This window comes from Macrosteles quadrilineatus, unplaced genomic scaffold, assembly GCF_028750875.1.
Source record: "Macrosteles quadrilineatus isolate MER2022 unplaced genomic scaffold, UCM_ALF_1.0 Scaffold_4__1_contigs__length_99947679, whole genome shotgun sequence".
NCBI classification, from domain to species: Eukaryota; Metazoa; Arthropoda; class Insecta; order Hemiptera; family Cicadellidae; genus Macrosteles; species Macrosteles quadrilineatus.
In genome coordinates this window covers 69,201,865-69,225,968 of record NW_026542597.1, presented here as the reverse complement: position 1 = coordinate 69,225,968, position 24,104 = coordinate 69,201,865, and the positions used below count along the sequence as shown (strand labels likewise).

General features: G+C 34.0%; 1 protein-coding gene across 2 annotated transcripts in view; it reads left to right on the top strand.

The window, feature by feature from the left end:
- The first annotated feature begins 5,863 nt into the window (after positions 1-5,863).
- LOC128992495 (uncharacterized) overlaps positions 5,864-24,104 on the top strand; it is a 69,652-nt gene continuing 51,411 nt past the window's right edge. The window contains exon 1 of one of the 2 annotated variants that reach the window (XM_054416087.1): positions 5,864-5,942. In XM_054416087.1, the coding sequence (XP_054272062.1) occupies positions 5,909-5,942 (34 nt within the window). In that variant the 5' untranslated portion in view covers positions 5,864-5,908. The remainder of the gene's footprint in view (positions 5,943-24,104) is intronic. The other variant, XM_054416088.1, reaches the window with a different exon arrangement.

The window sequence follows — 24,104 nt, the reverse complement described above, 5'->3', positions numbered from 1 at the left end:
TTTGAAAGTTTTTTCGAGCCCCATGTTATTCTTACGGAGGATAACATTGAAATTTAATGACTTTCTTATGGTCATCTGAATCGAAACTTGGTAGTATTGTAGTATGAAATCTTACATTACTGGTAGTATTTGCAAAAGTCCCATTTTCAAATTTTAACCCCCCCAAAAATCCAAAATGGCGGACCTCTGAAAACGACAAAACACGTTTTTTTTCTAAGGGCTATAGCTCGAAAACGGTGAGAGCTAGATAAGATTTTAAAGAATTTTCATGAACGGGAATTAAATTTTCTACAAAACCCTTATTGGCGTTTTCCTAAAATCACACTCCTTCAGCTTCAAAATTTGGTAAATGTTTTCAAAATTTTTAATGGTTTTCGCCATTTTTTCTTGTCTAAATAATTTTTTTTACAAATATTGTTAATGTTTTGTATTCTCCTTACTTTGCTTTAAATTTTACACACTACATGTTTTTTCGTAACTTCACTTTTTGACCCCCAAAACTTATTTTTAATGCCTAAATTTGAAAGTTTTTACGAGCCCCATGTTATTCTTATAGAGGATAACATTAAAATTTAATGACTTTGTTATGGTCATCTGGATCGTTTAGAAACGTGCTAGAGACTTGTACTTTGGTAGTATTGTAGTATGGGATCTTAAGTTAAGGGTGAAATTTACTAAGTCCCATTTTCAAATTTTAACCTCCCCAAAAACCTAAAATGGCGGACATCTAAATACCCCCGCCGCAGCAAACCTGCAGACTAAGCGAATTTCCATTTGACTGATTGGATTTACACTGAAATGTCTACTTAAAAATATAACATTTATTCCCTATTTAAATAGAATTAGTTTAACAAGTACTTAGGTTTGCTGCATCAGGGAGGGTAAAACTGTTCTTTTTTTGTAAAATGTTAATAGTTAGTAAGAAATAAAAATATTTTTCAAATTTGATCAAAATATGTTCATAAACAAGCAAACTACAACAGTTTACTTATTCTCCATAAGAATAACATTGGAATTTTAAATTTACAATTTTTTGGAATTTTCTCCGTAACCATTAGGTGCATAATAACGCTTCAATATACTAAATTATTTGTTTTTTTAAGCTCTACAAAATGGTTTGAAAATAAATTGCTAAATTTTATGTTTTTTGGGTAAAAAATAGGAAAAACCTATTTTTACCCCATAAAACCCCCCGTAAACCCCCGTTCCCATGGTCCGATCATGCTGGATTGCGAACTCGTTCGAATAAACGTAGGTTTACACGTTTGTACCAAATTTCATCAAAATCAGATCATTTTTGCTCGAGTTATCGTGCTAACGGACACACATATATATATATATAAATATATAAATATATAAATATATAAATATATAAATATATAAATATATAAATATATAAATATATAAATATATAAATATATAAATATATATATATATATATATGAATTTGAACGGATGGTGTTTTTGGCCTCTAGGGACCTCAAAACGAAAAAAAAAATCGGTCCCGCGTCCAGGTCTTACCATGAGTACTACGGTAATAGCTTATTCCCTATATGGGAAATTCGCTAAAACGACAAAACACGTTTTTTTCAAAGGGCTATAGCTCGGAAACGGTAAGAGCTAGACGATTTGAAAGAATTTTCATGGTCAGAAATTAAATTTTCTTCAAAACCTATTAGAGCGTTTTCCGAAAATCGCACTCCTTCAGCTTCGAAAAACGCTCTACTTTCAAAATTTGGTAAATTTCCTTAAAATTTATACCGGTTCTCACTATTTTTCATACTTAATTAATTCCTTTTTGAAAATATTATTATTGCTTTGTATTCTCCTTACTTTACTTTAAATGTTACTCTCCACATGTTTTTTCATAACTTTACTCCTTGACCCCCAAAACTTAATTTTAATGTCAAAATTTGAAAGTTTTTACGAGCCCCATGTTATTCTTAACGGTAAGAGCTAGAAACGATTTGAAAGAATCTTAGCGAAAGGAAATTAAATTTTCTACAAAACCCTCTAGGCGTTTTCCAAAAATCGCACTCCTTCAGCTTCAAAAAACGCCCTACTTTCACAATTTAGTAAATTTCGTTCAAATATTTTACGGTTTTCGCTATTTTTTTATATTTAGATAATTCCTTTTCGCAAATATTATTATTGCTTTGTATTCTCCTTACTTTACTTTAAATTTTACTCACTTCATGTTTTTTTCGTAACTTTACTCCTTGACCTCCAAAACTTAATTTTAATCTGAAAATTTGAAGATTTTTTGCCACTTTTACGAGCCCCATGTTATTCTTATGGAGAATGAGATTGAAATATAATGACTTTAGTATGGTCATATGAATCGTTTAGAAACGTGCTAGAGACTTGGAATTTGGTACTATTGTAGTAAGGGATCATAAGTTTATGGTGAATTTTGCAAAAGTCCCATTTTCAAATTTTAACCACCCTAAAAATCCAAATTGGCGGACCTTTAAAAACTACAAAACACATTTTTTTCAATCGCCTATAGCTCGCAAACGGTAAGATATAGAAAAGATTTGAACGGATTTTCATGAACGGGAATCAAATTTTCTACAAACCTTTATAACGCGTTTTTCGAAAATCGCACTCCTTAACCTTCAAAAAACGCCCTACTTTCAAAATTTGGTAAATTTCTTTAAATTTTTACTGGTTTTTGCCATTTTTTTATACTTAAATAATTTGTTTTTGAAAAAATTAATATTGCTTTGTATTCCACTTACTTTACTTTAAATTTTACACATCACGTGTTTTTCGTAACTTTACTCCTTGACCCCCAAAACTTAGGTTTAATGTCAAATTTGAAAGTTTTTACGAGCCCCATGTTATTCTTATGGAGAATAACATTTACCCCATAAAAACCACCATAAATCCCCGTTCCCATGGTCCGTTCATGCTATAGATTTACTCTGGTTTACTTAAGGTTTCATCCCCCTATCGTATTTACAACCCCCCCCCTAATGTTATTCTTCCAGGTGCATAAGTCTAAATCACGTTTACCCATTTCTAGATTAACTGGATATCTGAAATTCAGCATGATTGTAGATCTTGCGCCCTTTCCGAAAAGTGAAATTTTACAAATATAACTCCCCCCCCCACGAAAATTAGAATCCCCCCCAATGTTATTCCTACAGGTGCATCGGTCTAAATCAATTTTACCCACTTATAGATTAGCTAAAGATCTGAAATTTGGCTCAATTGCAGGTCTTGCGCCATGGCCCATTTCTATTTACCCCCAACCAAAAAAGGGGGCCTGGGGCGAGCCAAAGGCGAGTTCTGCTATACAATAGACTTGAAGTTTTAACTTACTCACGTCACTCTAGGCTTCACTTTCTCAAATATATTATAACAGTCGTCATCAAGGTCAATAAGAGAGAGAAGTCAATCCTCTTAATAGAAAATGCAAACACAAACCTTGCCAACGTCCTTGAAAGGTAAGCTGGCTTATTAGATGGTAAGACATGCAGAAAGTAACGATGTACTCTATAGTCTCGTCGTTGAGTAACCTTTAATTGACTTGTAAATATTTCAATCAAGGATAGTTGCGTAGAACCAATTATAGTATCATTAGTATTAAGTCAATTGAATATCACGATTTTAGTACTATCTAGAAGATGTTCGTAGATATATCTACAGGAAAGTTTAGATATTGAATACAATTTAGATGTGAATGTGCTTAGTTTTGTGTTTTACATTTTTTTGAATCAAGTAAAATTGAGCTAACTCGAAGTAGCCAGCATAAAGTAATAATGTTTTTTGATTTGTAAGAATAGCTTTTTATCATCTTAATTTTTTATCACGAATTCCTCCTCGAGTCCAGGGGTCTTTTCGATAGGAGATACGCCACTATTTCTACCTCTATAGTGTATATAATATATATCCAAAGAAAATGCTTACAATATATCGCCGTCTTAATCCTCTTACCGAAAACACGTTCTTTCCACATTCCACTTTCTCCTCTATATCCGTTTTAGTGATTTGCCGTTGATCAAAATATCTGGTATAATATGTTAAACATATGCAACTAATACACTGTTGGTGCTTTCTTGGAAACAGATTAATTTAAGGATTACAATTTACAAGCACGAGTCATTCAACCAGGAATCATACCCAAAAAATATCGTTAGAGTGCTGTGTTCACATTGTAGAGAATACCTTAACTTTTTGATTGTGTAAAAAAAATTTTACAATATTTATATGAAGTGCAAATAATAATCGTATCTTTAGGTCATGGTCTACGGGTCTTTTAATAATCTAAAATTCCGTATCATTTATCTTTTTGTAAAGAACATGCAAAACAAGACAACTGAACTACCAAAAATATTTAAATGGCTTATAAATATAAAAATAAACTAGTCGATTGAAATAGAACTTAAAATCATTTACGATTACAATCCGGCAGAAAAATAAATAATCATCACAATAGAAATAAACGGTATCAGCAGAATTACTCTTACTTTCTGCCATTAGCTTGGCAACAACCTTTATCATGGAGCAGTGAGAGTAACTACGATATTTAAAGCGAAAAATCACAAATGTTGCAATAACTCTTGAACCGTAATTCGTACAACAATGGGGGTTGTACCATTTTGTTTAGGATTAAAAGAACTAGAAGATACTAAATAAAAAATGTTTAAGCATTTTTTCAAATCCGATTTTTTTATTGTAAAATCAACATTAACATAAATACCCCCGCCGCAGCAAACCTGCCGATTAAGCGAATTTTCATTTGTCTGAATTGATTTTCAGTTAAATATATTTTAATAACATTAGGTTTAACGAGTACCTAGGTTTGCTGCTACAAGGAAACTAATAAAGTGTGTTTTTGAGTAAAATATTGATAGCTTAGTACAAAATAAATAAATTTGCCAAGTTTGATCAAAATATATCCATAACCAAGCAAACTACAACATTTGACAATATTCTCCATAAGAATAACATGGGAATTTTAAATTTACAATTTGTTTAATTTTCTCCGTTACTAATAATCGAACAAAAATACTTTTATATACTAAATTATTTGTTTTTTTAAGCTCTTTAAAAAGGTCTAAAGAGAAATCGGGACATTTTGTGTTTTGAGGGCCAAAAGTGAGAAAAACAATTTTTACCCCATAAAACCCCCCGTAAAGCCCCGTTCCCATGGTCCGATCGTGCTGGTTCGCGAACTCATTCAAGTTTATCCCGCTTTACACCTTTAAACCAAATTTCATCAAAATCGGACAAAAATTACTCAAGTTATCGCGTTCACGGACGTATATATATATATATATATATATATATATATATATATATACATATATAAAAATTTGAACGAATGGTGTTTTTGGCCTCTGGGGACATCAAAATGAAAAAGTAAATCGGTCCCGGGTCTAGGTCTTACCGTGCCACCTACGGTAATATCTACTTCCCTAAAGGGAAATTCGCTAAAAACCAAATAATAGAAAAACCACGATATACCATATATACCCACATACCCACATGCCGATTAACATAAAAATCGGACCACAGGTGTGTTTTGTAGCTCAGTCTCTGTACACGTCCAGACACAGACATCACTTCGAACACCACTTTTGGGGATCAGGGGGGCCCAAAATGGATACACCCAAAACTTAAACTTGAAAATATTAACAAAATTTTAAAAAATTGTGGGAGGAAATTAAAAAAAGTCAAAAAATAAATTAATATAATGAAACAAAACGTTTTACAGAAGAATCACTACGTAGTGTATGTGATGAATGAGTGACGCAGGACGCAGACCAGGTGAGAAGCAGGTGACGGCGGACCCGTTATCTTCGGCCCGTGGTCGTGGTCGTGGTCGGCGACCATCAGTAGACCTACAGCAGTGGTCGCGGTCGTGTCTTGTGTAGTGCTCGCGAGTGTAGTGACCAACATGCGTTGGCAACTCGTCCTGCCTCTCCTACTGGGTAAGCAATGCTAGTGATATGTTGGGGTCCCCCAAGGGAAGGTACTGGGTCCGATTTTTTTTACCATGGCGTGTCTCCAAAAACAATTAATGACAGTCATAAAACCAAGTAAATCCACTGGCAAACTCAGTCATGGACACTAGCAACTCTTTAGAGTAAGTTTTTATGATACAAACAAATAGGTAGTTGAAAAAATGTCACATTGTAAAATCTTGCGTCTTTTCTATTGAACTCCGTGTTCCATATGATCGTAGTAAATTCTCTGGGTACTCCTAGATCTGTTTACACTAGGGACACGTTTTACCGTTTGTAGATTATTAATTCTTTATTGTCAATCTGTACTTGCGTGAAATTTTAAAGTGCAGTTTATGTTTTCAAGTGTTTGTTTTTAAACGTTTATTTTAAATGATAATATGTTTTGTGATATTTAAAACCAACTGTGGGAAAAACGAGAAATTATCGTAGAAAATGTATTTGATCAAAAGATGTTAGCCCGTTATAGTTTATCAATTAGGCACGGCCCAATTTTATAAATGTTTGCGTGTCTACAAAATATAATATAATTTATTTTATAAACTTAGCAAAAACTAATAACACATAATACAGCATTCTACTTATACTGTGAAGCATTGCCATTAGCTAAATCAAACAATTCTATATTATGGTTATACTACTATAGCTAATGATAAAGCTTCTTAATCGTCGTACTTTACCATTCGTTAGTATCCAAAAGTTTGAACCATGAGCCTTAATGTGTTGCTAAAAAGTAAAGTTGATTGTTTAAAGTTTTAGTAAATTTCCATTTACAGATCTATATCACATACTATTTATTTTTACGTTAACAATGTTCATCCGAGGCCCTTAAATGAAAAATTGTATTTCAAGATGCAAATGTAGTTTTACGTACGGTAGTAAATATTTTTGTAGAAAAAGTTATAACCAAAACACTTTTTGTGTTCGAAATAGTTTTCAGCGTAACACATATTTTGGATTTATTTATTTGTTAAACAACATATCGAGAATACTTGCAAGGATAATTTTATTTTTCATGTTAAATGTTGAGTTTTGACATTTACTTCAAAATGTTACCATCGATTTATGAATTGCAATATAAAAATGACTCAAATGTAAGTAAACAATTGGAAAAGCACTTAATTTAAATTGCGTAAACAAGACTTTCTTGCTGGGTTTTAAACGGTTGTTAAAGTTTCCAAGAAGTATTGTAGCCACATCCTTGGTGAGTTAAGTAAGTACCTTGGAATGAAATAGAAAAAATAAAATATGTTTAATCAAAATTTATTGCAATAAAATCATATTGTGACACTCTTTGAATGATTCACACGTGCCACAAAGTTTACTGTAGATTAGGAAATGAATAACATACTGTATAAGGACTCTAATTGATAAATGAGACAAAACATGACAAAAACTCCGTAATTACATTATGAACACAAAATACAACATCGCCCCCAACTGCGTGAAATATGGGATTGTTGGTGTGGAATCAGCTTGAATCTTCAGACTTAGTACATGGTTGATAGTTGAATGAAACTAACTTATTGCAAATCCTGTATTTAGTTAGTTAAACGTTTGAGTTGAATTTATGATTTTTGCTTTGAAGTAAAAGAACTTGTAGATTTCCAATGTAGTTCAATTAAATTACAACAATGTTAAATTAAATGCAAATGCAAATTCACCCTAGAGTTAGGGCCACGTGATATTTTGTACACTTAACCATTACGACACAAATATTAAATATAAACTTTAATTTTGGCAGTAAGAAAAAAATTGAATTAACATTAAATTATATTGATTAGTCCTGAAGGTTAAGTCAACAAGTTGATATATAATAACTCTAAAAGCTATTGCATATTAAAAGGATTTTAAATTACCACACAGCATTGTTATTTATAGGGTTTCAATTTTATTGTATTATTTATTCACTACCATAGTTATACGTACTGTATTTGTAAAAGTATCAATAATGAAGTGAAATTAATTAATAAAATAAAATAAACATTTACTTTAAATTAAATAAACAGAAAACCATACTATTATCATGTGTAAAATAAAAACAAACAAAATCCCTTCAACTATGGATAGTAAAAAGTTCAAATTTGAAATATAGGCGAAACATTGTTTATATTAAACGTTTTAGTCACGAACTATCTTTATTTTTCTAAATCTTGCATCCGTCACCTGTCCAAAGGTTAATGTTAAATTTGAAGTGCGGCCAGTGCGGGTTGATCATAACGCGTCTGTGTGTAATACTGTAATACTGTAATACTGTAATGTAATGATGTTTCGTGTAATGGTAATGTCATTACAAGACAAGATGTCCCTCGATTGTCACGCCTCTCACGCAACGTGCAATATTGCTCAACCTGTCACAACATGTCACACCTTGGCCGCCATCTTGGGTCGTGCTGTAGCTACTGTGTTTACATGTAATAAATAGAAACATATTGAAAGCAGTTGATTAATTTGATCTGAGATATTAAAACATGCTTTGCAATTAGAGCGTAGGTTTTTTTTATAATTTTAAAAGGTTTTTTTAGATCCAAATATAAATTATTTTCTTACAAAATTTCAGTACTTGATTTTTGTATACAGCATTAAATTTTAGTTTGGCACGAGCGAAATATTAGCATAACTTCTATTTGAATGAGTTTCCATTTATTGAATAGCTGAGATTCTTGCTGTTAAGTTCTAGCAGTAGTAAACGTCGTAAACCCACTCAAAACTTTGTCCAAGTTATGTTCAAAATATTTCAATTGAATTGTTTAAGTGTGTAGTATAACACTTAATTTCGACACGTATTTCAAGATATTGTTAACAACGAAATACAGAATAAGTGAACATATACAGATTATTTGAATATACCCTATGAAAAATAGTGACTGCATAACACGTTTTAAAACGCAACAAAAAATTAAATAATATAAAACTACAGTTAAAGTTTATTGTGATAGAAAATCGAAGTATCCTAGTCAATTGACTGTCAGTTTACATAATTTAATTGTTAGTACATATGTTTTCTAACCAAATGTAAAAGACGCTTTTTCGTTACATTGTTGTCAAACGTAGAATGTTATTTCGTACTGCAAGTCCAATACTCCTAGAGCCTAAATTCCCAGGACGTTTCTGAAAGGTTAACCAATCTTCTGACTACTTTCCAACTGCATTCTCTGAAAACAAGTGTCGTTGCAGAGGCAACCGTGACGTATATGTGTGGCCAATTAACAAAATTGCAATAGTAAAAAATTTTAATATTTTATATTGATAGAAAATTTACTTTACATACAAGACATTTTGGATAGTCACGTGAAATACTGAAATGCTGATATAAACCTTGTCTTAAAAACGTATAGCTGTTTGTGCCACATACATAATTAATTTAAAAAAAGATTCATACCTTGAAACGCATCCAACTCCCAACGCAAAGGTCACTCATTAATCATATTGATTAGAGATAGGCAGTTTCAGTCAAGTCCACGTAGAGGAATCTAGGCCGAGATCTTGTGGTTACGGACAAAAAGTTAACAAACGTTTTTACGTCGGAAATTTCACACGTTTACATTGATTACGTAATTGAGTGACCATGAAGGACGAATAAAAGCACTGCTAGTGGTGATGTTTTAATTACCAACCAGTAATTATTAGTAATTAGCTGTAAATCAGAGTGCAGTTAGTTGGGTTATGTCTGGATGTAATATCGATTGAGTAAGTTACGAAGATAATAACAGGTGTAGATACAGAAGGCTTACACGTAGCAAGTGTACGGTTTTTATATTTAAAAAATTACTAATTACTACATGGTCGTTATAAGTTACGAAATAACCCAGTTTTTAATGTTCATTATTTTCATATATTAAACGGTTTATGCATACCGTAGTTTCCATAACTTTGTAGTCATGAGTAATCTCCAGAAAAAATGTTGATGAAAAAATTATCATTTAAGATAGGTAAAAGAACCAAACACAATACAAATTGTTAAGAGCCCGGATTCAAAATGAAAATTGATTTGTTCGTAACAAATAGTATGTTAAATAACAACAATTGTTTATCATAACATTTCATGATATTCTTTTGGGACACGGGACATGTATTTATAATTGGCAATTACTGTAGCTGTTTCAACTGTAATACTATAGTAGAATGGCAATATACAAAAAGTGTGTTCATAAAAACTGGAGTGTAAAGAAGAAAACAGTATTTTACAGAAGCACATTAAATCGGTACTAAATACAAGTTTTTAATTCTAAAGATGAATACAAGTTAAACAATGAAATTTCCTCTGTAGTGTACTGTCAAGGGTATTACTGAATTAAATCGCCAGTCATTTAGAAACAAATGAACTGTCGTCGTCCTATATGACCAAATTATTTCTGATAAGAACTCTTTCAGAAAACGGGTGCGAAAGAAAGACAATTTGATTTATAACAATCTCTCTTAACACCTGAGAGCACACAGTCCAAAATAGTGTCGTTTCTTCGTTATATCATATTTTGTAACAAATGTATTATTTTGACAAAAATGATTTTCTTCTGAACCAAAGCAGGAGTGGAGTAGCTAGACTCATGCAGTCGAGGACGACAGGGTCAGAAGATTAAATCTTGAAACTTAAGTAACCTGTAGTTCCCCTTGAATTCTACCTAGGATATCTTCAGTTAAATAGAGTGAAATCTAGTCCCACCTAATTGATTAGTCTAGTCAGTAACTAGGCTTTGAATGGCTGAGTATATGAAATAATTAATTTATTCGCTTTAGACCACTTAAAACTTTTCAATATCTATCTAATATCTATCTTCAATATAGATCTATTAAGATATTTCTTAGACGTGACGTATAGCAAAATAGTAAAGCCTCGATATAAAGCCTATCATGAAGATTATCAAATATAACTGTTCCAATGATCCAACGCCTTGACAACAATATCAAGGTAGACACCTCTTATCAAGGTTTGCAATAACTTTTGATTAAGGGTACAAATTTAGGTCATTTAAAACCGACACTTGTTATAGAGGGTGACTTGTTATTAAGGCCCCTTTGTTGTTGGTAGCAATACGATTAAGACGGCCATCAACGGACTCACTCCCAACACACTTCTATCCTTAACTTCTTCATCGTCAAAAGTAATGATTTTAACGAATCCAATTCAATTAACAACAACAAAATATCACAACCATCCCTCCATGAAATTAAACCACATTCTCCAACAAATAATTTAATTAACTTCCAAAATATAACGATCCCTAATTAGACACGAATCAAACCCGACTTTTTCAATAGCTACGTGATAATCAAGCGGCGAACCAGAGCAGAAAGACAAGATATCTTCACTCTCTCTGTAATTGAACAAGTCGTTGTGGAAATTTATATCATGATATGACTCGGTGGTCTTTGCTTTCAAATCTCGTTGTAAAATAATAGTTTTTACGGAAAAGCGAACACGGTAACAGTTTGTGTAAAATATAAGGTTCGTGACCACAGGAATTGCACGCCATGAGTTCAATTTTGTATTTTCATCGTGCGGATTATAAGTAAGGATGTAGCTAATAATGTCTTCCAACCCGTTTCAATATATTTACACTTTTACTATAGACTTTTGCAAGCCGATTTTGCAAAATTGTATTGAGATGACGCTAATGACGACCGGTGCTAAGAATGGGCCAGACGATGACTGGTGGGACTGGTCTATGATCTATTGCCATTGTAATTCCATCCAAACTGATCCAAAAAGTACAAGGGGAAAATAAATGAATGAACAACAGGGGACAAGGGAAGGAGGGTAATAAATAAGTAAATAAAAATAAATAACGGATAAAATGAATCTCTCTATAGTCTATCAGTAAAGATTACTGAGTTAGTTAATAGTTCTAAAAAACAAGACTATTTGAGTCAATATTTGATTAATTTTATACATCAATCATAGCTCCTGAGTAGGTATCAAACCGTTACACCCTCGATATTCATTCAGAAATATCAGAAACGTCATGTGTTATGAATTGTCAATCGGATACATGTCACAAAACGATTTGAGGATCCCTTAGAGTCCAAAGTTTTATATACATATTAAAAAAATGTTAATGCTTATTGCGGTCTCAAGATGTAATCGAGCGTTAAATTAAGTAATACAATTTGCAATAAAACGTGCTCGACGCTTGAGCAGAATGTTTGTGGCAATAATGACGAAATTCTCTTATTGGTCGTGTCATAATATTTATTTTTACGTGTGGAAGAAACTCTTTCTACAGGAATTCCTAGAAAGTTTAGTTGAAATTTAAACTCCAGGGATTTTATTGGTAAAAGGTTTTTTGAGAATGTACACTTTGAAAGATGAAAATTAGGCAGTACAATTTGTTAGGAGATACAAGTATATGGATTGAAAAACGAACTCAATGTTATGTTGTAGTCAACATTTAGAAATGCCTTTTTATGGTCGACTTATAAAAAACAATATGCAAGTTTATTTCACTGCCTATTTTTTAAAGATAAACTAAAACATTGTTCAAACTATGAATAGTTGTAGATTTTACAAACAAAAAACGTCTCCCCTAGGCAGAAACGAATGTAGAGGAGTTTGTAGTTTATTTAATGTAATAAATATTGAGATCCTAGAGCTAAAGTCGAACATATACCAAAACATGTAAATATAAATAAGTAATTATTGTTAACAAACCCTGAATATAGATCTTGGAATAATTACTGATGACCACTATACTCAAAGGAGTGTATCGCTTCTTTCCCGCAGTTCCGGGTTCAAATCCCATAGATTACCAACGTTTTTCAGGCGAAATTAAATATGACTGTATTTGAAATACCCCTTCATGATCTATAGTAATTTATAATTACTCAAAATCAAATTTCATCGTCTCCACCTGTCCTGGAACACATATGATGAATTCCATCATCATTAACTGTTCGACCTTAACTATAAATCCACCATTAACCCCAACTATCAGTTCGTGTCAGCGACAAAAGTAGGTTGTTCGGTTTGTTTTTGCCACATTCTGAGGAAGGTGAACCACTTCGCGAGGTTGCCGCTTTGCCGTTCTCTTTTCGGCGGTTTGTCCGACTGACTAATCTACATATTCTACAATTACAGTTCCGTCACGGTTTTTATTACCGTATCATCGTTTCAAATTAATTTTGTCCGCTGAGGCAATTAGTGAAGACGTTTGTTCGTGCATGTAGAACAGTAGGAAGTGTGTCGGTGGATGAATTGTTAGCATTTTCTAGAGAAAAGATCTTTTGTAAATATGTGTTTCAACATGTATTCTCGTACTAAAGGTTTCTTAGATGATAAACAGTTTATTTTGGTGTAGGATATATAGGTTTGCAATTTTCACACAGAATTTATAAGCTTTGAATCCAAAATACGTTTAGTATTCCCCCAAAAAATTAACCTCAAAAAATATTTTGCAGGACCTAAATGTTATGAATCATCTAAATATATAAAAGGCAAAGCCCTCACTGACTCACTGACTGACTCACTCACTCACTCATCACTAATTCTCCCACTTCCCATTTACCTAGGAGGCTGAAATTCGGTACACTGATTCTTTGGACATTAAATAGGAAAACTAAGTAGTTTTTATTCTGATCGGACTCTCGGGCTCCGCCCCAGTGGCTCTGGAGTTTCCCATGTTAACCTTATGATTTTTCATATTTAAAAGGAATTAATGAATCTTAACAGCTGTTTCAATTAAACAAGTTGGTTCTGTCCTATGATGTTCAATAGCATTAAAGTTACAAGGATTACCAACAGGGTGCAGCACTAAATTTTTTTTTAATTTATGACAACAGCTAATTTGAAACCAAAACTGACCTGAGGCAAGTGAGCGCAGCGAACGAGCTCCGACCTAAAGGTGAGTGAGCGTAGCGAACGAACTTCAACAAGGACGTGATTGAGGCATGCGAACACTTATGAAGTTAAACGGGGCGAAGCCCGCGGGTACAGCTAGTTGTAAATAAAAGACTATGGGTAAATGTGTGAGGTCACTTTTAAGCTGTGACAATTATTTCTAATTTTCCAGAACTCTCGAAATTTTGGGTTTCCTCAAGATCGAACAAGAATAGTTACATTTTTTTTTTAGTTACATTTATTCTTCAAATAGTTACATTTGGAGAAATTTGGATTAGTTAACCAACCGTTACGTTTGGCGATACAGTGTTTACAAACCTTTGTTAAATGATATAAAACAACACAATCAGAATAAATTCTGAACTATCAGAATATCTCCAGTAACGAAAGATCTCGTTGGGGAGAGTTCTCCTTGCCCTATACTTTATGAGATTCTCGATACCTCACCCTACATTTTAAGATATGTTCAGCGCGACACCGGATCAAAGTATTGTGTAGTCAAATCCATTGGTCATCCCTACACCCAACCTAGACTCAACCTGGACCTCCAGTAGCCTACATAAGTCCTACTATCTGATCACCATACCAACTCCGCTCCCAGTTTAACATTGTTAAAAACATTCCCTAATCTCCAAAACTCTAATTTTGAAGTACAATTAAAGACCCCAACACAAAAACGAGCCATACAATAGTCACGTCGCTTGAACACAGATGAGAAAGTTAAATAATTTAAAATTGCCACACAGTTTATGACTGGCGAGAATGGTCAGATAAAACTAAAGGATACTTCTGGCACCATGACAAGAAGCCATTTGTCATGTCAATTAGTGGGCTTCGTTGCCCAGCCACTTTCCCCAACCGTCTGTTGTATTTTGCATCTTTTTGCCTCTTAGTTCATGTTTGTATTCTGTTTCTTAGCCAATTTTTGCCCTTTGACAGTATAAGCATTGACTATACACAGAATAGACTTCTCATGTAATTTAAAAATTTACGCCAAAAAAGCGTGGTGCAATCTGTTGAGATGGTCACAAACTAATGACAATATACTGTGTTAAGTGATAAATCAATCAGCTGTTTGCTATGATACTGCATTGGTTTAAAATTAGTCAATGGTATAAGTCACCTGTTGTAATTCAGAGTTGCCCAATGATTTTATAGTTTGTATTTGACCGTTTTTGTTTAGTGTGGTTTGACGCTATGTAGTAAATTGAGTTAAATCTCAATTGGTTGTCAGGTTATAATTGTTGACCAAAGCTTGTTTTCTATATTGCTTTTATTCACTTGGGTAGTTTCTGTGGTTTCTTTGAAGTTGTTATTTTATTTTCCATCCTTTTTGTTGTGACAGTACATAATATTATGATAGTATCAAAACTGTATATTAGTTTTATTTCTGTCTTGGTTAGTTAATGTTATTACTTAACAAGTTCATTTTCTAGTGAAAAAGGTCATTATTTTTTTCCAGCCTTTGTTTGTTTCAATGTTATTTGTCTGAGTAGTTGTTCTTAGGTTTTGTTCTTAAAACCAATTGGTCTGTTGTTCTTTTGAAGTTTGTTATATGCATTTTTGTTGTATGCTATGTGAACATTGTTCTCTGGATAGTTTTAATAATGTCGATTGTTCAATGTGTTCTCAAAAAGCAAAAGTTTATCATCCGACGATATATTTTTTTCTTTCACAGCTGCATGTAATTATTTTAGATTGTAGGAGTTTTTTATGAAATATTTTCGGTTAGATTTAACGATTTATATTTTAGTTAAAATTATATTTACATTTGTTTGGAAACAAATACTAAATAACCAAATGCCTTTTGAATAAACCGAATAAATATCAAAAGAAAATGTTAAATTTTACTCTTCAGTTGTATGTCCAAAAACACAAAAGGCATTCTTACTAATTTTTTGTTATCATCAGACCCAATGTTAAAGGAAAAGAGATTGGGTCTGATGATGATTGGAGTGTCCAGTCGAAATCGATCACCACTTACCATCTTTTGTATATTTACCGTCTTGTGAGTAACAGTATAAGCGTAATGTTTTAAGTGTTATAAGACGTATCTTTATTTACTTTCCCTATATTTCTTATTATGTTTAGCTTTTAATCAATTAATTCTCTAATCAACGTTATCTATTGGCTATTCGGTGTATCCGTTACTTAAGTATGCTGCTTGTGATTGGTTAGCCAACAAATTTCTCCCAACATCAAAATCAACAAACAAATTGAGATGTCAACGAGACATCAACATCAACACGACAACCAGGTCAATGGCCAGGAAGTCATTAGCGGTATGAGTAAACACAGTGAGTGAGCTTATCTTGGGATTGATGACATTACAAACGTGTTTTAAACATTGTCAAACAAATGACATGAAAAGAAAACTACCATGCAGACGACTTTCCAAGTATATATATTATACGTAAGCCGATTCTTTGCGTCAAAATTGTGGGGACTGGGATGACCCAGAACGACGGGAGAAGGCTCAAATTAAAGGTTCTCTATCCCGGGGAAAATAGTGGAATTCCCAAAATGTTAACCGAAATTTAGATATAACGTAAAATGTTCTCCATTAGAATAGCATTATAAGTCATTTACTGCTGATTTTTGTTTATAGTTGATCGCACTATATTTCCAAGCCAGTACTCAATACATGTTTGGTTTATTCTTAGCAGGTTAACTCTGCGATGCACTGTATACTATATTAAAACAACGGATAACGTTATCTATAATTGATACTTTTTGAAAACCAAACCAAAGATTTTCATGTTAACTTTCAATATTGGCTTTGACAAATGGGAAGTGGAACCCTAAAACCATAAAATGTTACTCAATGTGGCTAATAAAACTGTTCATTTTGTATAGTACTTATTTACTTCCCTAAAGTTTAATCATGATAGCACTCTATTTTACATTCTCTACTGGAATCATGTTTTTTAATTAATTTTTTTTAAATATAAGTGTTACGTTAAAAAGGGGGTAATTGATTAAGGGTAATTTATATGGTCCATGTAGGTGAGTAATTTTTGGCAGCAAAGTAGACAATCCAATAGCTTTTAGTTCGATAACGAGAAAAGTCAGATTTTTATTGTTATCAGCTATGACCAGCTTTCCTTGATTAAACTTATGGTCCTAGAAAGATTTTTTATTCTAAATGAACAGCTGATCTTGGTCAGTAACAAAGCTACAGACCACCTCTGTCACACTACACCCTTACATTTCAGTAGTGGCATTAGCAGAAGTTATGGACTTGTTATTTCTATGGGTTACTAACTTGTAAAAAATTATGGGCACCACCAAACCGATGGTAATATATTACGGTTAAAGCAAATGTAAACACGTTTTGTGGGCCATAACCTCTCTTAGCCTCCAAACCTAAACAGCTTATCTAGGTCAATAGTCAAGACGCATCTAGGCGAATTTGCATACAATACATATAGGTGAATCAATTCAAGGTTCATGGGACTTTTACGATCATCCATTATAGTTCAAGAGCCATAAACATTTACAAGCACTTAGAATATTGTGTAAACAAACCTCTCAGTATCATGTCACTTCGTAACATTTTAAATTTACACTATATAAATCTAGTTCTTCATCAGAGCCATCATTGGCTAACTGGTTTTTCCAGACGTAAAACCGACTTGAGAAATGGGAAACTTTTACAGCTACAGTTGGATTTGAGTGCATTACAAGGAAAAACTATATGTATTACAACTCCCCCACTTAAAGTCATAAACAAAGTGTTATTATTAGCACATACAAATATGAAACGGACTCTAAATACGATTCAGAATTACGAAAGGCTGAGATAAGTATTTGTAGTATTCAAATTAAATGTTTCACATAACTTCTGAGAATGTTTTTGTGTTTGTGTTTTCTACAACAATGGATTTTTAACGGATTTTTTGTGAAGTTTCAGTCCAAACCTGAACCTTCTTTCTCAATGTTTACGTTTTAATAGAACCAATAACTGGTAGAATAAGTGAAATGGCATATTGGTCCAGAAGATCTCTATTGGTTCAAAGGTTGCTTCTGGTTAGAAAGTGATCTACATAATTACTCTGCTACCTAGACAGCAGAGTTATTATGGGCTTTGCCGCTTTGCTTTGAGAGAAGAGTAAGAACATTATATACCTGATTCATAAATCTACGAATGTCCTTCTAAATCATAGGAACTTTTTTCTAATTGGGCGGAGCTCTGAAATGTTTTTATTGAAAGTAGGCCAACTCGATTTCGACACAACTAACAAGTTACTTAAGCTACACTACATTAACAAACACGCACATTCCTTCTTACTCTTACTAACCTTAAAAATCAATTTCCGCAGTCAATTGCACATCTCGCATATCCATGGTGCGTTTCGAAGCTTAATTGGGTCAACCTATTAGCATTAACACGAACAATCAAGTGAGTGTCTTGTCCACAGAGGAAGTCACTACATATCCTACTACAAAGATAATCAATTTGACCGCTTCGTTTGTCACCGAATTCAATTATAAATTTGTTAAATTTGTTATCGTGAGAACTTTGGGGGTTTAGAAGCTATAAATTAAGTTAGGCTAACAAATGACACAATAATAGTATAATATATGGATTGAATACATCAAAATACAGAGGGAACCTTTTACTGGCTATTTATAGCATCTTCGTAGTGAATTTAAGGAAAAATCAAAAAAGAATTCCAAATGAATTTTTCCTTACAATATTTAGTTTTTCGTGAAACATGTAGTTTAGTTTAGAGGTTCATTCTACCATGTCCATTTTTAGCAAAAACTGGTACCTGGTTCAAATTGATTGACTATTTCAGTATAAAAAGCCAAAGAGGTAAATTAAAAAATGTCATTAAATATAGAAACTAAGTTATATTCTAGAATTGTGACTCAATGACTTTTTTACAAAGTAGTTTCCTATATTTAGATCCACATCGTTGCAAATCACAGGCTAAGCTACTAGTAAACTAATAAATCCCAATCTGTTTTAACCTCTCTCAAATGATGTAGAACAGGTCGCAGCTTTCACGAAGACTCCGTTACATTTATAACCAGCCTTCTCTTTCACAATCGGCAAACCAGCTGTATGATTCCCACTGGTCTGTCCAGTCAATGATTGCTAACTTTTACTTGTGTACATTAGTAATCATTGGAAATTGCATACGAGTTAATTATGTTGGATTTATCGTGTGCGTTGCTCTAAGCAATTTTTTGAGTATTGAGTAGTGGTGGTTTTGAAGTGAACTGTCCCTACGGATATTAAAGGTTTGTAGAAGTGTTTGGATTTTATTTTTAAATCGTCACAACAGTATGAGGGTTTCGTCGTATGACCTTTAGGAGATTGACTAGAGGGGCAGGCATAAATTGCGCCAACTAACCTGGGTCAGATAGTCCCTGAATTGTGTCACATTGCGCCAACTATTCCAGAGAGCCACCCGATACGTCCATTAACTGCGCCAAGTGGCGGCCCTCTTTGACTGCATATTGTAAATTGAATAGGTTAGGTTAGGATCACACGTAAACCAGGACATTCCTTCTGCTAGCAATTCACACCTACCTGGTTTGGGCTTTGCGCAACTAAGGAATATTTTTTGGGACCTTTTGAGGGCTTGGTGCAATTAAATAACTCTTTGGTGCAGTTAATGCACGACCTCCTAGAGCTATCGAAACATTATCATCACTAAAACACTCAGAAGAATCTCTTCCGTAAATACCACTTACTCTAACTCGTCAACATTATTGTGTCAGTGTTACACAAAGGCAAGTTATTTGTATCGATGACAATACAAGTGTAACATGTTGTTATGCATGTAAGCTTGCGGTCAGTTTTACACAGATTGGCCAACAGACCTTCAGGTCTTCGGGCGGCCGTGAAGACAACGGAAGTTATAATAACTGAGGGGCGATCCGGCGGAAAACATGTTGGTAATACCCCAAACTTGGCCATGATAGGCCCAAAGTTTGCGCAATGGTGTTACTACAACATGGACTCTGGCAATGACCAAAATAAAGTCTGTTGAACAAAATAATTCCAATAAGGTGGGAGTTATGCATCAGTAGCTTTTTATGGTTCGAAACTGGACCCAGCTGTTCATGGATTGGGCTAGATGTATCAATATTTTATTTATCAAAATTCCAGTTTGAATAAACCGACATAACTGTGATTCGTTACATTTTTTTTTAATACATCTTTTTACTAAGAAAACTCAGAGGACATCTTATTTCAAATCGAAAAAAAATAGGGTAAAATAACATCCGCTGGGCCTTTATGGGTAGGTGGTCATTTCATGCTATTATTCAAAGTTAATGGTAGGTAGATTCGAGTGCGATGCCTTATGTAGTTTACTGACTAAAATCTGTCTCCTTAGGACCTTCTATTAACAGCCCAATTATCAATGGTGGCTGGTTCTCGGTCCAAAATGTATAAAGCTTTGACTTTCCCAGGATCCATTCGGCAACCTTCTGATAACCAGGTGACCACCTAGGAGGATTACCGATTAATGTTTAATCCTCCTAGGTGACCACCTACCCCCCAACCACTTCACCACTTAGCTACCTACATTGAATATATAACCTACCCATCAGCTATTGAAAACTGTAATTCCAGAAACTATAGATATATCGATTATAATAGACCTCCGCAGCCTTGCTTTAGGTAATCGTCGTTGCCTCATTGAGGTGTGTTGTGGTAGGGTTACTAGGGTTAAGGGTTTTGTTGCGAGGAAGGGTCCAATGCCCAGCATATGTGCAACAAATCGAGGGGTTTTGACGGCTTTTTCTTAAAACTGTTCACAATTATTCTTTCATTCAAACACCCACTGGCGAAGAAAAAAAGGTAACAAAAAATTCAATTTTCGAGTTCTTGTCACTAATAAAATAACTAAAAAATATAGAATTACATTTTACGGAATACTCGGACTACGGTGGAATACGAAACCTATGTGTTATTTTCACCACGGACTCCTTATTGCGCAGTGCGCTGCACAAAGTAGAACTAGGAAACCCATCAAGGCACAAAAACTAGCGAGTTATTGCAAGAATTTCCCGAACCCTCTCGCTTTCCACTCAAGCTATCCGTGATTTGGGCCAAGGTTAGAAGAGAATAAGCTTTCACTGAGGGTGATGGCTGAAGAGGTGTTCGAAGGGCAGGAACTGTCAATTAGACGGTAATGGCTGAATTAGACCTCGATCAAGTGGTAATGTATGAACACTTGACAGTCGACCAGCCTCACTACCTGCTTATTGGATCTCCTTATTGGTTAAAGCGTTAGTAAAAGACTTAATAGATGTGTTATTTATGACCGTTTCACTTGACAGATGTCAGACATATGATTGATGTGTGTTGGAACTATATTGACAATTGCGAGTTGAATTGCTAGGGAAGATTGATAAAGTCGTTAAACATTGAGTTTGCAATTTAATTTTATTATGAGAATATTTTTAAATAATCTATTAGTTTCTGGTGACGGAATAGTTTTCTGTAAGCTGGGGTTCCCGATGTATTTTTGTACTATTTTCATTTGATCCCTCCACAGGCCATTTTACCCGCACGACTTTTTGAATATAGTCATAGACTAAGAATTCAGACCATTGTAATTTACAGATCAATCTTTAGTATAGGAAACCTGAAGAAGTTTGCAAGACGAAAATGTTATTACGACGGACTACAGATTTGGTTTATTAATGTACTCTTCGTGTATATATTGTTGGGTGTATGGATAATTTTAAAATACAGGTCTGTAAATACTAAATCAGTGACGTTAAGCTTATTTGCCCGATTTTTGTAATAGTAACTTTTGTATTAAAACTTTGAAAGAGGATTGTAACAAAAGATTCATAAGAATATCAAAACTGCCCTCCGTTTTGTATGACGAAGTTAATATGATTAAAAAATATAAAGAAAAACATTACGTGTCTCTTTTTTTCAAAGGAAGAACTCTTCGAATAAGCGAATAACGATTTCCCTGTAAATGGTTTTTATTTTATTTAAGCCGATTGAATAAAATTAATTGTGTAAAAAAAAACTACCCTATCCATCTACATAACCGTGCCACAGCATTATAAATTTAAACTATTAGTGAAATTTAACTTTTGCAGACATTAGTTAAGTCACACCTTCTTCTTCTTGACAGATGTGCCGCGATCTAACTACTACGTAGACGAGCCGCGCCTCTGTCAAGCTAACGGTGCAACATATGAAGTCCGGTGACTCACTTGTCCCATGTAGCCGCGAAGTGACTAATACTTTCACTGATTTATCTCAAGCGTTGGTCACGATTCTGCCATTACCTATAGTCTAGGGTCATGCGAACCATACCTTAACCTTTGGGGACGTCCTGCTTCTTGTTTTGGAACTGTCCGCTAGCCGCTGCGTGTTTTCCACAGTAGCATGCGATTTAATAACGGTTCTCTTAGCTGTTAATATCTCAATGTCTTAATAAGACGCTGACATCTCGTTATTCTAGGTAATTATGGTATTTCTTACTATAATTTCCCATATGAAAGGCGAAAGGTTGTGTTTTAAATGCTCTATATCTTACTCTTCCCACATAAGTAATATGTTGGAAAATGAACCGTAACAACATAATTGTCAGGTGTTTTACCTAGTAAAATAAACTGGCGTTAAAGAGATTATCATGTTGTTGAACTGGCTAAAATACTGATCGACATTTCTGACCGATTGCTAAAATATCTTAAACGTTTCCCAGTATTTCACCAATAATTAAAAGACGCGGCATCCCCCGAAGACTTTTTTTAAATGTCCCATTTTCATATCATAGGACTCTAGGTTCTAGCCCGGAACAGTTTTTCACATTACTTTAAGTTAGTCCTAGAGGGTTGCGGTATCATCACATGGATAAAATCCATTTATTATTGGTGGAATTTGAACCCGGGACCTCAGGCACCAAAGCCCCGCGCTCTACCACTAGACCAGCTCCCCCCGAATTAAGTTGCGCGAATTCACTTATCTATAAAAACTAGAATTGAGTTTTTAGGTCAAGGAGCGCACGACCATAGCCTACGATAACATCCATACGATAATAGTGACAACTTAACAAAATGACCACTTTTTACAAGACAACTGTCCAATGAACGTCCAGCAGTCTGTAACTACGATCACGTTTGGGAAAGCTATCAGACGTGTCCTTACCCACGAATCACTCGTTTAATTCCTCCACAGCGGTCACGGACATTGTGTTGCCTTCGACCACTTGTCCTAGTGATCTCTGTTATAGGAGACCAGCTTCCAGTAAACCGCAAGGATAACTGCTATAATCGATGTAACGATTTATCTGAAGTGTTGAGTTTCGTTTTGACAGACATTTAAACGATTTTTATAACCGGATTCGTTGATCACTGAAATTATTTGGTGCTTTTTTATAAGTGTTTTTGTGTGGGAAAATAGTTTTTGTATTTTTAAAGCAACACAAAATAACATTAAGAACTTAGAAACAGAACTACACTAAGAATTTGTAACGAAACAAGAATTGCACAATCTACATTTGCTATTATATGAAAATTACCAGTTGTTGTCAGCGTCTTTTTGATTGTTGACTTTTCAGTCAATACTCTAATAAACTAGGCATATCCTTAAATAATTACTCTTTACAAACTTCATTGTATGAACACCTAGAAGAGAAACGACTGTAGAACTTGGCCCACTTAGGCCTATTAGAGACCCGCTGAACTATGTTCTCCTTGAATGAATATTTTACAACAGCAAGTCCATATAGATATATAGATGTATATCTACTTCAACAACCATAATATTAATCTCACTGTTTAAGTATGATTGCCAAAATCTTGTACCATAAAATACTGTATTTCTTTAGTCGCTTGGTAAGCGTTCCAAAACTGAATATTTACTCAATATATTGCCAAATCTCCATACCATGTTAGCTCCCGGGAATACTCATATAAATGTTTAAAAGTGTCCAGTATTTAAAAATACATTTAGTGAGGCTCTTAGTAAGGAAAAGCACTTTCTTAAATACAGAGAAAGTTCTTCTTACCCGTAAGAGGTATTATTTTCTGCTTTCTTGATAAAATAACATGAAACGTTGGCTCTGAACCTTTGAGTCATAGAGTTATCTTATCGCTATAAGTCAATAGTCATTGACGGGATTTGAGCCCTGAACTCCAGGGAAGAAGTCCCGTCCTATCCGTCAGCCGCGGTATCCAGTGTTGTACCTTGGTGAAAGTGGTCCGCGGGGGCGGGGCAAGAGCGTATCACAATCTGTACAATATTGTACAACGTATGTAACCAGTTACCTTATCACAGTTTCATCAGCGAAACAGCTCCGGCAATA